General features: G+C 38.0%; 2 protein-coding genes across 2 annotated transcripts in view; both read left to right on the top strand.

Moving 5' to 3' along the window:
- Positions 1-6,582, top strand: part of LOC140164276 (galactose-3-O-sulfotransferase 2-like) — a 28,541-nt gene extending 21,959 nt beyond the window's left edge. The window contains exon 3 of the mRNA XM_072187544.1: positions 3,956-6,582. Within this exon, the coding sequence (XP_072043645.1) occupies positions 3,956-5,156 (1,201 nt within the window). The 3' untranslated portion in view covers positions 5,157-6,582. The remainder of the gene's footprint in view (positions 1-3,955) is intronic.
- An 8,621-nt stretch (positions 6,583-15,203) lies between these two features.
- LOC140163434 (uncharacterized) lies at positions 15,204-15,755 on the top strand. Its single transcript, XM_072186747.1, has one exon. The coding sequence runs from the start codon at positions 15,204-15,206 to the stop codon at positions 15,753-15,755; it is 552 nt and encodes a 183-aa protein (XP_072042848.1).
- Positions 15,756-17,296: the final 1,541 nt, after the last annotated feature.

Here is a 17,296-nt window from a genome sequence, read left to right as displayed (position 1 = left end):
ACCGAACATGTGTATTCGGTACCCTCCGTTTCAAGTTTTGTGCATGCACAAAATTTGCCGACAGACTTAACGAACATCACCTAACACGAAACGCATTTTGCGGATGATAGCAGGACATAAAAAGAACATAAAACGATCATTGACGAACAACAACGGATTTACTAAAATACCATCCGTTTCTTGTACGGAAGACCTATTCGGTGTAGTGTGACAGGCGCATTAAAACAGACAGAATTTTGTTCTGCTTCTTCTAGGGTCAATGCCCTTTGATTGATCTCTTTGAGTTCTGGGTCATTTTGTTGCTCCAGAATCAGCTTGTCATGACTTAATGGGTCTCTCAATGTTTCCCCAATTTGTTCATGCTCAGAGGCTGTGTCATTTTTAGGGGTATTTTTATCCCCAGGAGAAGGAAGTTTATCGTCTTTCTCATTCAACTTTGACACAAATGTGTCTTCCAAATTGTAGCCTAAGTCATCAATTTGGTTGTCCTCAATTGTTTCTAATGAGGCCTTCTTACTCATTGCCCGTAACTGCACATGCAGGAAATATCTCCTTTTCCTCACTACTATCTTCCTGCAAACAGGGCTTATCTGTAACTATTGGGTCAGGAAAAACCTTCCCCCCTGCCAAGTCATTTCCAAGCAACATGGACACTCCTTTGACTGGCAATTCATGTCTAACTCCTATGGTTACAGGACCAGAAACCAAGTCAGATGTCAAGTTAATTTTGTGGAGAGGTACACTAATTATTTCCATCCCAATACCCTAGATCAAAGCATTACCAGCTGAACTATCCTCATTAAAGGGCAAAGTTCCTTCCAGAATCATAGACCGTGCACAACACGTATCTCGCACAATCTTAATGGGTTCAAATTCCTCACACACCTTGTCTGGGTCACCTCCCTTTTGTGAGACTTCTTGTTTCTTGATTTGACTGACTTGTTTCTTTGACTCGAGCGACACTGCACATCCTACAGTATTACTAGCAGTTTGCTGCTGTTTTTGTGCGTCTTGTTTGGCTTTTAAGGTCCGACACGTGGTCACTGTATGTCCTGTTTTCTTACAGAAATTGCAAATTAAATGGGATTTAAATTCAGTCCCACCTGTTGGTTTGCTACCTGTATTCCATGGGGTCCCTCTACCACCAGCACTATGCTGTGAATTAGACCAGGATCTGTGATTAGACTGAGATCTCCCTTCTTGTATATCACCCTGATTTGCTCTAGGTTGGTTATGGCTGAACCTGTTTGAGTAACTTCTGTTATGACTAAATTTACTTGCATTCAACTTGTGCGTTAAGCCATAATCGTCAGCCATCGTCGCCGCGTCACTTAGCGTCTTAATTTTGCTAGCGCTTTCATCCAAGTGGGTTTTAATGTCAGCGTGGACACATTTTTTGAACTCTTCTATAAGAACCAATTGCTTAAGTTGGCCGAAATCATCTTTGACTTCTTTTGAACCAAGCCACCTGTCAAACATTTGTTCTTTTACTCTACATGAGTTTGATCTGCTTGCTTTCTTGAATCTCTGAACTTTTGTCTGTATGCTTCAGGCACCAGTTCATAGGCCTTAAGGACTGCCTGTTTGACTTCTTCATAATTGTTACACTTCTCTATTGGTAGAGCTGAGTAAGTTTCCCTGGCCGTCCCCACAAAACTACTTTGTAAAAGTAGGGTCCAGTGCTCTTTAGGCCATTTCAAGTTTGTAGCTACCTTTTCAAAATGTTGGAAATACTCATCAACTTCTTTTTCTTTGAACTTAGGCACAAGCTTCACATACTTTGTAACATCAAACCCTGACTTTGAGGAGAAACTTGATGAGTATTTGGCACCTAGCTTTGCCAACTTCTCTTGTTCAAACTTGTACTTTTCCTCAATTTCTCTTTCTTTCAAATGTGCTTCCAAATTTGCTTGCCTGTCCTTTTCTTCCATTTCTAGTTTTGCTAATTTGTCCTTTTCTTCCATTTCCAATTTTTGCTTTTCAAGTTCCAATTTTGCTACCTTTTCCTTTTCTTCCGTTTCTAATATTTGGTGCTCAAGTGCCATCTTTTCATGGCGCGCGTTTTCTTCCATAGCCATTTTCTGTTTTTCATTCTCTAACTTAATCATTTCCAGTTTTTCTTTTTGGTCCATTTCTATTTTCCTCAGTTCTAATTGAATTTCCAACTCTTTCAATTTAACTGCCGAATCCCCACCGATTTCAGTTTCGACCTCTTTTCTCTTGCCCAAAATGGAATCCTCAAAATACTCTTCATCAACCAAAACCTCAATCAAGACATTTTTGATTATTTGCTTTCTTGTAGCTTGCTTTACTTTCAAGTCATAATGTTTGGCAAATGCTAATAAATCAGGCTTCTTCAACTTATCAAACTTCTCCCAATTTATAGTTTCAAGAAACTCTTCTGCTTTGAACTCTGCCATACTGTACTTTCACTTTCAAGACTCAGTATAATAATGTCAACTTTTTTACAGTGTATTTCCCGGACGAGCCCCCAATTTTGTTACGAGTCGTACTTGACTCAAGGCCAAAATCACCTTTTACCCGAACTCACACGAATACACAACACAAATACACTGTTTGATTAAGCGAACAAAATCTAAGTCTTTAATTGAAAACAGAGTATGATTGGTACATATAATAACAATATCGCATATACAATAAAATCACACAATGACAGTTTTACTCTATCTGTACTTAACCAGCTGTCTTCTTGTTGGTGATCCTAGAGTTCTTGTAATGTTCTGGACGACTGATGTAATATATCCTTATTCACTTGTCCTGCGAAAATCAGCGAAATCCAGTGTACACTTGCGTAACTTATAAATATTCTTGCCTATGAAATCCTCACACAAATATGGCGTTGCTTTCTCCAACCCGTTATCTCCTTGCGCTGCTTTCTCCAAACGTAACTCCTTGCGCTGTTTTCTCCAAACTCAACTCCTTGCGCTGCTTTCTTCAAAAATGGTGCTATTCCCACCTTTCACACAATATCTTCAGGAAGAAGGACTGCGATGCAGTTGTCCCCACTTATATTGACAGTTGCGTTGAATCAAAACCCAGACTTCAGCAAGTCGACAGAAGAATATATATTCCTTTCTTGGAAGAAGTACGTTCTTTGACGTATTCTAGATCTTCTCCGACAACACTGGCAAATAGTAGTACTTTGACTACATAAAATATTTCTGGTTTGCAATTTCCTTTCTTTGAAGGAATTGGACTGTAAGCATATTAGCTAGCTAGCCCAGATCAACACTATAAACTGTGAATAATAATGTGTTTACATTTTCTTATATACCAAGCAGGGGGAGATCCCAAATATTAATAGCTAAATGTCATCTTGGAAATTCCCAAGCCTTAATTATAACATTAACCTTTCTCATTACATCACTTCCTGAGGGGAATCCGGTGATATCACCACTTCCTGAGGGGAATCCCATACGATGTCATCTTCACTTTACAATCTCATGGGAATTCCCATATTCCAAATTAGATATGATTCAACTTGTTTTGCTCAATTTGAGAGGGGAATTCCCCCAAAATGTCATCACTCATGTAACTTTGTAAACAAAGATAAATCATCAAATTAAATTACTGAGGGCACATCACTCTGTGATATTTGAATTCTTCTACACACTCGCCATGATTCATGGCATGAAATGATCAATAAAATATTTGCAAACGCTCACTACCATTCGCAAGATGCTGTGAACTACCAAATCGCAACAGTTTAAAATAGTTGCTAACCTTAAATAAGATTACTGTATGTTAAAGAACGTTTTGAAAAAATGTTTTAAGAACTTAGCATGTGTCCCTCACGGACCAACCTGGTTAAACAAACACACAAACAAACAAATAAACTATATTGCGCACAAACACTGATAATGTACACGTATTCTTATGTGTTGACTAGTGAAAATTGTGTCATAAAGTTTTTCGTCCTTTTTATATTTTACAGGAACAGATCGTCAAATAGAAGGAACGTCAAGCCAGAGCCATCAACATCATCGTCTGCAACATCCACCTCATTTTCACAATGTACACATCCTGTGCACAAACTGATCTTCATCAAAACACACAAGACAGGCAGTTCCACCATTGCTACAACTCTAGCGCGTTACGCGGATGAGAAAGGGCTAAAACTTGCCACGCCAATTTGGACTCATATATTCCATGAAATTAAATCATTTAGTCACAACATGGTGTTATCTTTTAGAGATATGGGACACTTCGGTATACTTACTAGTCATGCGCGATATAATCGAAAAGAGATGGACATGGTGATATCGAACCCGAAATATATCACGATAATCCGAAATCCGGTTAAACAATTGGAATCGGCGTACAGCTATTACTCGATGGCGAAACATATCGGGATACAAACCGACGGGGATCACGAATTACAAGCTTTTCTTAAACAACCACGATATTATTTTGACAACTATAACTATTTTATGAAAGTGCAATCTTGGAATGGACAGATTTTTGATCTTGGATTAGAACACGCAGATCATCTAAATCAGACTCTTGTGAGAAGGAAAATCCAACAAATAGACGCAGAGTTTGATCTTGTTATGATCAACGAATATTTTGACGAATCTTTAGTTCTGCTACGTAAACAATTTTGTTGGGATTGGGAGGATATCGTGTATATATCAAAAGGTGTGAGAAAAACAACATTACGTCATAAAATCACGCCAGAATTGGCGGCCAAAATTCAACATTGGAACTCCGCCGATGTACAACTTTATGACCATTTCAACAGAACCTTTTGGGAGAAAATTGCCCAATATGGACCTAATTTTAACAAAGATGTGTTGTATTTTAAAGAATTAAGAGGGGAAATAACATCTAGATGCTTAGATATGAATTCTCACAGTAATCCTGCGTATGATAAGCGAGTTGAAAACCACAAACTCAAACCAAACGCGCCAAATTATTGCAAGAATATGATCTCGGGAACAATGCAGTATGTAAATTGGCTGAAATTTATGTATGTATTTCACCGTCTGCTTTTACCGTTGACATTGGTTTGTTTGGTGTGTGTGTTCATGTTATTATTATGCAGACGATTTAGACGCGGGAATGGCGATCAATATAGACTATTGGAATTGGACACCACATATTTAGGTTCGGATAAGAAGGTGGTACCAATATAGTTTAAGGGCCAATATAGAGTACATGCAATATGACATCACTCATGATGAAGTCATCCTCATTGAAATTAAAGTATGTACTCCAAGAGGCCTCCATTAATGGAATTTGCCATGATAATACAATAAAAAAAACAAAGATTGAAAAATCAATCTTAAAGATTGTGTTGAGGGAAAAGTCTAAAATTAGATTGAAATGCAATGGAATTTAGTTTGAATTTTCAATCTTTAAGACTGATTTCTCAATCTTAATTTGGACTTTTCCCTCACCCGAATCTTTCCATTTAAGAGAGATAGGTATTTTGTTGGGGTATCGATCTGGAGACCTTTATCTATGTCATCTTGGAACTGCCATTTAACATAGCTGCCATCTCAATAAGCCCAATCGCCATTCTAACTTCCAGTTTTCACAGCAGGTTTGGGACACTTTGACCTCTGACATATCGGGAAAATTGACGTAATTATTATTAATTTTCTTCTTATTATCATAATGTTGATCATAAAAAATACTAAATAATTAATTTATATAATACTAATATTTTTTATATTTGTTTTAATTAATGTAAAACATTTTAGATTATATTTTGTACGTACAAAAACCCAATATTTGTGAATTTTCTGAAAGGTCAAAGGACAAAGTGTCCCAAAACTGCAAAAACTGTCCCACAATGCATTGCAAACTTCCAATGCCGATTTGGCTTATTGTTACATCGTTCCGGTTAGTTTATTGTATAGGTTCTATGCTACGACGTTTTAAAAGTTTCAGGCGTTTTTGCCGTTGTGTCAGACGTCGGCAACGGCAAAACGTCTATAACAATGTAATCAATATTTCTGGTTACAATATAAGTCGTATTAATAGAACTTTTATGGGACATAGTGGGATTGTATGTTATGTAAAAGGATGTATTAACTTTAAAAACAATGCTATTCTCTATGATAATGATATTGAAGCACTTTGAATTGAACTCAATTTATCACACACTAAACCAATCATTCTTGGAACTGTGTATCGAAAACATGATAATAAAGCCTGAATACATTGATAAACTAGATCGGGTTTTCCAAAAATGTGTTCCAATGTATGACGAAGTCATTATTGTAGGTGACTTCAATATTGATATTTCAAAGTCATGTGAATCTAAGAAAATAACTAATCTTGCCAATCATTCTCGGCTTGATAAGCAATTGATTAAAGAGTATACTAGAATAACTGACAAAAGTAAGACTATTATTGATCTAGCATTTGTTTCACAAAGTTTTTAAATGAAAAAGCAACAGGTCCCGATGGTTTTCATATCAAACTTCTCAAGTTAGCCTCCCCTGTTATTTGTGAATCTATTGCTTATATTTGTAACCTCTCACTTTATTCATCAACATTTCCATCTGATTGGAAGAAAGCCAAGGTAACACCAATCTACAAAGATGGCGATAAAGGTGAGGCCCTATATCAGTTCTACCTATTATTTCAAAAATTATTGAACGTGCAATTCATAATCAACTTTATGATTATCTCAGTATCAAAGGCATTCTTTCCCCAAGTCAATCTGGTTTTCGTCCTGATCATTCTTGTGCCACCACTTTACTTGACTTTCAGGATTATATTTTGAAAAATATGAATGATCGTCGTGCCATAGGTGCTATTTTTCTTGACTTGAAAGAAAGCCTTTGACACTGTAAATCATAATCTACTTTTAAATAGACTTAGTATGTATGGTGTTAACAGGTATGAACTTGAATGGTTCAGATCTTACCTTCTAAATTTGATGATATTAAGTTAAGTTACTGTGATCAAACCATTGAAAGAGTAGACCAATTTAAATACCTTGGTGTTATATTTAATGCAAACTTAACATGGTCTAACCATGTCAACTATGTTTCTAAAAATTTATCTAAAAGATGTGGTGTCATCAATCTTCCTCAGTCAACTCTGACCATGCTGGCAAATGCTCTCACATTACCCCATTTTGATTACTGCATCCCTGTATGTGTATGGTCAAATTGTTCTGGGGAACTTGCAAATTCTCTCCAAATCCTTCAGAACAGATTTGCAAGAATTATTTTGTCAGCTAACATTAGAGCGCCAACAGATGATATGATGAATAAGTTAAATTGGATTAAGCTTGACAAAAAGTGGTATAATCATTTGTTAATTATTGTTTTAAAATGCATTAAAGGTCAAGTACCTTCATACTTATCAACTGATTTCGTCAGGTCGTTGCAACTTGTATACTAGCGCAATACAAAAAGGTGGCGACAGCGTCGGCTTCCCCTGCGTATTACCCTGCACTGACATGGCGTCGCCCGGGCGGGGCCATATTGGAAAAGTAAAGAAAAATGCTGCTGCCACCACGATAGTACTAAAAGCTACCTAAAAAAATATGCGTAGTGCTGTGGAGACTTATGCTAATTAAAGAAAAATGATGCTGCCACCTACGTCCACATGTTCCAAGTGTGATGTCGCTGCCTCACGTCGACGAACGGAGTTTCAAGTCCATCGCACTACGTGCTCTATATACTTAGTCCATGATTTCGTTCCTTCCTTGGGTTTTCGATCACCGTTTCTTTCATTCTCAACCGATTTCAACAAATAAGAGTAAGAGTACAGGTATTGGCTGTTTTCATACAACTGTATTTTGTCTTTGTTTCAGGATAATACAGGCGTGAACATAACTGGTACCTTTATTCGTGAACGTTAAGAGGCCACATCACTAAATAAACGTCCCATGGTATACATGGGAAATTAAAGCAAAGTAAGTTTGTTTTTCTACCCCGTGTAAAAATATTTTGTAAGTTGGACGCCTTCGGTATGTGGTGTTGAGCCGGAATAATGAAAAATGAAATGAAAATATCCCGAGCATATTTATATCAAACCAGTATACAGAGATTCAAGCGGGTGCATGGCGCTATCTTGGCGCCAATTGATTAGCAGCTATTAGCCTTGACATTATAAAATACGAAAAGACTTCGTTGCTTGCCTTTGTTGTTTTGCGCACTGAACATCCCAATGGGTTAATTGTCATTTAGTCTAGTACTGTTCCATCTAATTTAACCCCATTTGTTCCAAACCCCATTTATATCCATGGAGTTAAAGGGGGGGGGGTAACCCTATCGGTTTAGGATATGGATTCTCTTCAAACTTACATACAATGTCAAATATTGTCCCCTTTATCAATCTATGTGAGAAAACGGAAACAATTTCGGCATAAATGTGAATAATTAGCATATTAGCAAGCCAATACACTGGTACGCGTGAATTGCATTCTGGTCAGGCATCCCGAAACAACGGCCGAGCGCATGTCCCGGTGGAAACAGGAAGTGTTCGCCTTGGCACTGAAAACCGGCTCGCCCCTGTACACTTTATACCCTCTATTCATACTGATTAATCTTAAAAAACATTACATATCACTGCGCTCATTATCATTCTTGACAAGATAGCCCATGCTTAATTATTTCTTTATTTTTAGCTATATGATGCACATTTTCACATATTTATGATTTTTCTTTGTTTTATTTTTTAATTAATTTTTTAATGGGGGGGGGGGGTGCTCTCATAATTTTTTTCATATCCCTCGTATCATGCTTGACAATATAGGTCATGTTTCCTTATTTATTTCGCCTCATGTATTTCTTTATTTTTGTTTTTTGTTTTATATCATTATAGCGCCATCTATAGTTTGACATTAGGTGGCCTTTTTGATGTATTTTTGCGGACGAATTGGTACTGGGGTGAAGTCTTCCGAATCTATTCCGATTTCATTCTATGACTACCCAAAACTCCCGTGTCGTGTAAAATGCGAACAACTGGTAGCCTGTAACAACCGCTGTGTTTCATGATTTCTCCGGAAATACATCGACTTGGAGCGTCAAATTTCAGGATAGTAATGAGAAAAATAGTATCTATTATGTGATACCAAAACCTCATCAACAATGAAAAAAATCGGGGGATGATGCTGTCGATCGGGTTACGGACCTTTAATAAGTATTAAGTCCAGTACACATTTGGTCGATGAAATAGCCATTAAGTTTAATAACCATCTAAAGTGCATCTGTAGACTGGTCATTTAGGTAATAGAAATTATGCCATTGCGTTTTTTCCGCCATGGGCGGGTTAACCCCGAATTTACACTTAATTCAGGTGTACTTTGTCTTGGGTCCAATCTCTACCATGGAAAGTTTGCTATATCTTTATAAACCTAATGATTGTTGTCAGAGATTGTTTGTTCTAATATGTTTTTTTTTTTGCGTCTCTGAGAAAACTTTCGTGACCGAGGATATCATTGCAACTTCGTAAAGCTCGCCGTGCAAATTCTAGAAATTAATTAGCTTCACGTAATGAGCAAGTCGTATTTTTTTTTCTTGAATTGTAATAATTTGAAAATTACCCCTCATTTTTAATCCATTCCAACATGTTCCAATGAGTTAAAAATTCATGAAAGATGATCATGACAAACTACAGACGCCTTAGTGCTTAGTACTCCTATCCAGATTATTGATAAATATTATGGTTGCAAAAAATAAATATTTCGGTAGTTTATGGACCACTACATGCATATATCATGATACTTTTTCGTGTGGAAAATTAGTCACTTTGCATGAACCGCGTGACGCAGTACAGAATTGTCAAGTTCAACGCCCTCCGTGCGTTACACGTGCAAGTTTGTATCAAAGATACAAATCGGAAACCCTCTTTTTATATACGGCCAATCATACCCGTATTTGCCACTTTTGCTTTATAATGGATTTCTTACAGACAAAATAATAAAGACCTGTCATACTAGTCTTTCCTTCGTATGTTCAATGTCATTGCCTATGATTATTGTAAAACGAAAAAAAATTCTACGCTGTCCGACCATCATGTCACCCGCCGCCTGCTCGTACGTGCATGATCTTCTAGATAGGCCTACGGCTAAATTAAGAGTTTCTTTGAATACCATTTACATCCTGATGCGGCAGTGACTTAAACGCGAATGCTAGCGATCTGAACCATGCGTCCAATGAAATACGCGCTGACGAGGCTGAAAAATGGTACGATCACGACGTTTGGGAATCACAACTATTATTTTTTAATATGCTCAGTCGAACATCAAAGAATATTTCTTTCCCATCATGCCTTATTTGCAATGCTGTGATTTTAAAAGACATTATCGTTGATGTGTGAGATAACGGTTGGATTCGTTTATGGATTCGTTAATGTTTTGGGGCGCCCTCTACGGAGGGGCCCAAGTATTGTCTTGGAATTGCAAATTACGGACGCCCCTATTGGCTTGACTTTGCAAATTGCTTCAAATTCAGGTTTTTCTAGATTTACTTGCATCTGTTTTGTTTTTGTTTTGATTTTATTACGCTTACTAATATGCATTGAATGCATGTTAAGTAGTTCTATATAAAGCGGGAATTAATGCTTGAAATCATCATCATCAGTCGGCTGCGGAGCAGGCGACTACAATCTTTCGCCAACTATTGCGATTTTGGGCAAGCGAAAGTTTTTTGTTTGGCTGCAGCATCCTTCAGTATCTCCCAGGAGGTACTGTACATACTGTAAGTACATTGTGCGCGGCCGTTCCGGTTTCCTCTTCCCATGTGGTGGAATCTAAAGGGCATATTCTTTCACAGGATCGTCGTCTCCAAGACGCAGCACATGGCCGAGAAATTTGAGCCGACGAATCCCGACCGCAGATGGCCCCACAAGGAATCCGATCCACACGCTTGATGTTTAACATGACTCCGCAGCAAGAAACCGCAGCAAGACACCCTCCACGCCCCGGCGACCACCCGCGACCTGCACCCGTACAGAAGGACACTAACACAAGTTGTCTCAAATAGCTTGATTTTTGTTTCGATTGGCAGGGATGGGCTTCTCTAAAGGCGTTCCAGTTTCCAGAAAGCGGCCCAGGCTAGTGCTTTTCTTCTTTTTAGGTCTCTAACACTAGAGCCCATCTTGGAACCCAAGTACTTGAAGTCTGTGACATGGTTTATGATGGTTGATGGTGCTACCATAGACCTCAAGTGCTGGCTGGGCGTTACAGTTTGCAGTCATACATTCTGTCCCAGGTGCGCCGACGACAAGACCCAGATCCGCCGCTGCTGGTGCAGTCCCAGTAAGGTGTGACTGGGCCCGGGCTTTAGAAGATTCCAACAGGGCAATATCCAGGTCATCCAGCATCCCAGCAGGACACCTGCCCGACCGACGCGGGCAGGCAACAATTCCAGCATTAATTCCAGAAGCCGATTTCTTCAGGAGGTAGTCTACCAGGATAGTCTACCAGGATAGTGAGCAGGAATGAATTTAGGGAAAGTAAGTACACATAAATCATTGCCAGTTTATAAATTGAGCCGAATCTCTGCAAGGCAAAGTTACAAAATTTAAATGGTAAAAAATGTTTGTTGGCTTTGGGTATGAGAGTATTGGATTTCTGTCATTACTTTGCTGTCACGTCCCAAGATCCAATAACATTAATACAGATAAGAGTCAATGAACTAAGAACTCGACCATTGTGATGTAAAACAGCAGGACCAATGAGATGCCTTGTTACATACTAAACAGAGGGTAATTGTCTCTGCTACATCTCCTGGCATCCATGCACTTTCATGACTATTAAACCAAGCAACTATTTGACAACCTAGTGTGCAAGAGACAGCATTTTACCTCTTCGTAGTATCTTTCTCACACATATAATTCACGCTTCAAGCAAGTTTTACAAACAGGATATGATGAGAACTGGTACTGGGTGTTTTGATCAATCTGGAATTAAGAGTTCCTGCGGAACAAAAATATTATCCAAACGGTTACATTTCAGCAGATTGGGCGCCCACTCCTTGTTCAACGAATTCTTATTGCGGAAAGGCATTCCCTGTAATCTACGATGGCGCTGTACTATGAGAAAGTCTTAGCAAACATAATACTGACAGATATGTTTTCGTGCTTAGTGTTAAATTAATTTTTCCAACTCTTTTTCCAGCCATGGCTTAATTCTGAATTGTCACCTAATTTGGGTGTACTTTGTCTTGGGTCCAATCTCTATCATGGAAAGTTTGCTATATCTTTCTAAATATAATGATTGTTTGTTCTAGATTTGTGTTTTAGCGTTTCATATTTGAAAGAACTAATGTTTAATTGCAACATTTCGAAACTACAAACCCAAACTGGGTGCTATGATGTACAAGATTGGGCTACGAGTATGCATTTTATCAAGTTAGCAATAGGTATTTCCTTCATGTTGCCAATGCATGACTTTCTTTATTATACTCAAAAACGGATTTTATTATACATGTACTAGAAAGTTGTTTACGTGCATATAGGCTCCTTCACAGTCGGTTTCTGTTGTGTATGTTTACAACTGAGCAACATACAGACTGGGTTGCCGGGACTACCAGACAAAGAATCTGTTTTTTGACTATAATTTGGCCTCCTATCAGTTTTACTGATAAGATGGCTAATTGAAAATAAGCACTTATTTTGTAAACAGATAATGCTCTGTGGTTATTTATGGATGGAAACTTAGGAAATTGCTATTAATGAAATAATTAATAATTATATTAAACATACATTTTGCTTTGTTAACGACGGAAATCCGTTCAGAAATAAGGTTTTTTTGAACCATTCGACAATAAACATTTTGAACAATTTTGCTCTATGAAAAAGGATACAATTGCACCCCTGCTGATCCGACTACTGATAAGCTGTCAACAAGCATTGACAAGCAGTGACCACTAATTAAACAATAATAATGAGCATTATCTGGCCATTCCCTGATCTGACCAGAGCTGGGTATAAATAGTGCAGGTGCCTACTACCAACACTAATTGATGTTGGGAGTGACACTAGTCGTCGAGGGGGGAGGGGGTACCAGTAATTGGGGTAGATAATAGTGGCTTTGGTTTTATACATTTTTGGTACATGTAGAGCAACCGGGAATCCCTGGGATTGAGTAATCAGTCTTTTTGATTAGGCCAATGAAAGTCGATTTTGAGTTTCCCGTCACCTCCCTCACTTCATTTTCTGACCCTCACTTGAATTCATTATTGTGACTATTTTTAATATACTTTTGAATCTCATTAGGGCTAAACATCCATCTTCAAGTGAATGAGTGGCAAATAACAACACATTTTACATACGTGTTGGTCATATAATGAAAGGCAGAAAAATAATGAATAATGAAAAAGTTACCTCACTTGTTTTCAGAAATTATATGACGGGAAACTCAAAATTGACTGTTAGTGGCCTTATAATGTGATTGTAACTACCAGTAAACTATACATTGTGAATAAATATATCTAAAATTAATTACCATGCTTTTAATGGATTTTATACTAAATATTGGTAAATAGTAAAACACAGAAAAGGTAATCAAGGACAGAAATTTGGAGTTTAGATGAATAAAAGATTTGAGAGGAATTCGAAGGAGTTAGATTGTTATGGACATGGTGAGTTAGTAAGCGGAAAATGTTGAAGGTCATGCAGGTCAAGGTCACCCGAGGTGAATTGAGTATAGAGTGTCAGATTGTGGATAACAATTCTGCCCAAAATTGTTAAAGGTCATTTGAGGTCGACTAAGTATATATTGTGTTGGATTGTCAGAATGTTCAAAGTGGTGTCAAGCGCATTTGATGTCAACAGCGCATCGATAGTCTGATTTTCATAAAACGTGGTGCATGTAATCACAATTAGGCCCTAAGGGTCAAAACCATCAAGGTCATATCAAGGTTAACAGTTACTGATAATAGATAGTTGGATTGTCATGAAATTTGGTTGATATGAAATCACTTTAGCAGCAAACATTCTTAAGGGTTGTCTGAATATAGACTGTTGGATTGTTGTAAAACTCAGAGGATGTGATTTCAATTGAGCCGTTTGTTACAAGTATGAATTAAATGTAGACCAATTTAGCACACATTTTCCAATTCAACTTTCGACATGAACATTTTGAGTATGTCATTGGTGGTACATGGTATTTACCAATAAATGCCAATATTTCGCACCCAGTTAGTTGTGCCAAACATTAAAATTTACTAGCTTTCCAAGTACTTGCAATGCAAAATAATGAAACATGATCTTCATCCATGGCGTTGTCTTTTTAAAGACATTTCTTGTTTGTTTTCACTTGGGGGGGTTCATGAATGTTTGGAATGTTATTAAAACGTTTTATACCCTTTATATAACCCGACATTTAAACGTTTTCTGTAAAACCTTTTGTTTCCTGAGCAGTAGATTATAAAAAAATGTTTTTTAAAGTTATGAAAACGTTTTATACTCTTAATATACCCTTTATATAACCGACATTTAAACGTTTTCTGACAACCTTTTATAACCTTTTGCGAATTATGTCGAAAACGTTTTGTGTTTGCTGGGAATGTCTTTCTGATATCAAATTATTTTCATTTTTTGAAATTCACGATATTAAACAAATTTTATGAAAAATTATTAAAATTTGATATTTTTCACATTTTTGATATATAACAGTCCTCGAAGTAAATTTTATAAATCTAATGATATATTCTTAGTATGTAGCTGGGAGGAAAAGCCGACGATCAATTGAAAATTTTGACCTTTCATATTGAAGATATGGATTTTTTCCCAAAAGACCTAATTTTTTTGGTGTTTTGGGAACAAAAATCCATATCTTCAATACGAAAGGTCAAAATTTTCAATTGATCGTCGGCTCTTCATCCCAGCTACATACACTTTAAGTATAAATCATCAGATTTATAAAGTTTACTTCGAGTACTGTTAAATATGAAAAATATCAATTTTTAATGATTTGCAATATAATGTGTATTACATTGCGAATTTCAAAAAATCAAAATTATTTGATAGCAGAAGGACATTCTTCGTATTCAGAATGCAATTCGATATGTCTGATGTGCTCTAATGTCCCACAATAAATACTGCCCCAACGTTCATACCCCACCCCTTAAAGAATGAAGGCAAAATCTCAGTTCAACAGTACTGGAAACTTTACCCCACGGTTGAAAACGCCCAGAATCTATTGTACTCCAAAATTTCACAAAGCCGGCACTCCTTTAAGACCAATCGTAGGCTATTGTGGGTCAATTATGTACGAGACTTCAAAAGCACTTGCTGAAACACTAGGTCCTCTTGTAGGACAATCTGAACATCATGTCATGAACTCAAAAGATCTCGCGGAAGATTTAGTAGGGATTCTGATCGATGATGGTGAGGAGTTCATCTCCCACGATGTTGTGTCCCTGTTCACAAACACTCCCATGATTAGTGAAGCCTTAGAGATCATTAAACGGCGGCTAACGGAAGATCGCACCCTAGGTGATAGAACCAATCTTACCGTCGAAGACATCATGGAGCTTTTAGAGTTCACAGTCACCAACACATATTTTTCGTTCCGTGGTCAGGTTTACCAACAAAAGTTCGGCACCGCAATGCTCTCCCCGGTAAGCCCGATAGTTGCCAACCTCTACATGGATTGGCTTAAAAAGGAAGCCATTGCCACGGCACCGGTCAATTGCCAGCCCAGGATGTGGAAAAGATATGTGGACGATGTATTAGAAATAGTTAGTAAAGGCTCGGCAGAACAACTCACATCGCACATAAACCAAGTCGACAAAACAGGCAATATCAAGTTCACATAATGAAAAAGAAGAAAACAGTCAAATTGCCTTCCTTGACACTCTCATAGTTAAAAAGCAGGATGGTTCAGTCAAACTCTTAAACTCTTAGTCTACCGGAAAAAACACATACAGATCAATACCTTCACTTCCAGTCCCATCACCCACTCCAACACAAACTCGGTGTCATTCGTACGTTAATGGACAGAAAGGACGAAGTTATTACGGAAGAGGCAGACAAGCTTGTTGAAGAGCAAAAAATCAAAGAAGCCCTGAAATTATGTGGTTACCCTGAATGGGCATTCAAAGATGTTAATAAAAAGACTGCAAAGAAAAAAGACCAGTCGCAGACAACCACCAGAGGCATGGTTGTCCTCCCTTACAAAGAGGGGCTTTCCCAGCGAGCAAAACGCGTGTTTAAGAAACATGGTATACAGACATCTTTAAAGCCGCATCAAACCCTTAGGAACATACTGGTACACCCAAAGACAAGCGCGACATACTACAAACAGCGGAGTGTGTCTACGAGATTCCGTGTCTTAATTGTGAAAAATCTTACGTAGGGGAGACCGCCAGGGTATTCGGAACATGCCTTAAAGAACATAAGACTGAAGCTGACAAAGCCTCTAATAAGGCGTTCACAAGATCTCAGAGAAAGGCCTCTGTCACAGGAGAGGTAAACAAATCAGCCATAACAGATCATGTAGCGGAGGAAAACCACCGTACGTTGGTTGGGAAGACGCAAAAATCTGAGACAAAGAACAATCTTGATCCGGCAAAAGGGGACCAATACTTTCAACCGTGACGAGGGCAACCACTTCCTACCCCACATTTATGACCAATTACTCCACTCCAAAACGCCACCAACGTCGAGTTCCAGCGGGAAACAGACGAGGAGTGTGAGAGTTGATCAGTCAAATTGAGAAAGTACTACGGTGTAGTACGAAACGTCATTGAGGTATGTTTAAGATCTTTTAGACTTCTCCGTAGTCCACTTGCCCATTTTGCATACTCTGGCTATTACATTTAAGCATAAAACTCTGATTTATATTGATTTGTGTGCAACTGATAGATTTTCACATCTGTATCTGATCTTTTCAGTCACCGCACTCCCTCTGTTTGTTAGCTTCCCAAGTGGACTACTGACTTTGCCTTGCGGTTAAGATTTTTAGCACGGGACTCTATGGAGAGTTAGGCCAATTTCTGGCCTAACTAAAATTGGCCATGATGTAATGCATCTTTAAATGGATCTGCCTTGTGATTGGTCGCCCATATCTCGCTATGGTTTAAATCTTCCGGGCCCGCGCCATTACCATTAACTACACCGTACACAACTATCTGTGGTATTTACGGCGCTTTTGTGTTGACGCGAAAGTTAATCTCTCATCAAACATCTAGCGCGTCTTGTACTATACCATGCTTAGTACTTGTGGTTAATGGACTGATAAACAAGTATGCTTGACAGTGTGTTTTTAGAGAGCAAAGTCCCGGGCAAAGGTCTGCCTAAAATTCAAAGTCCATAGTCGGATTTTCGTGGTTCGCTATCAATACACTGGTAGATTCCA

This window comes from Amphiura filiformis, chromosome 11 (assembly GCF_039555335.1).
Source record: "Amphiura filiformis chromosome 11, Afil_fr2py, whole genome shotgun sequence".
NCBI lineage: Eukaryota > Metazoa > Echinodermata > Ophiuroidea > Amphilepidida > Amphiuridae > Amphiura > Amphiura filiformis.
This window is presented reverse-complemented; position numbering and strand designations above follow the sequence as displayed.

Bases quoted from the DNA above. Each gene is read 5' to 3' on its own strand.
- LOC140163434 (XM_072186747.1), top strand. From the start codon at position 15,204: ATGTACGAGACTTCAAAAGCACTTGCTGAAACACTAGGTCCTCTTGTA.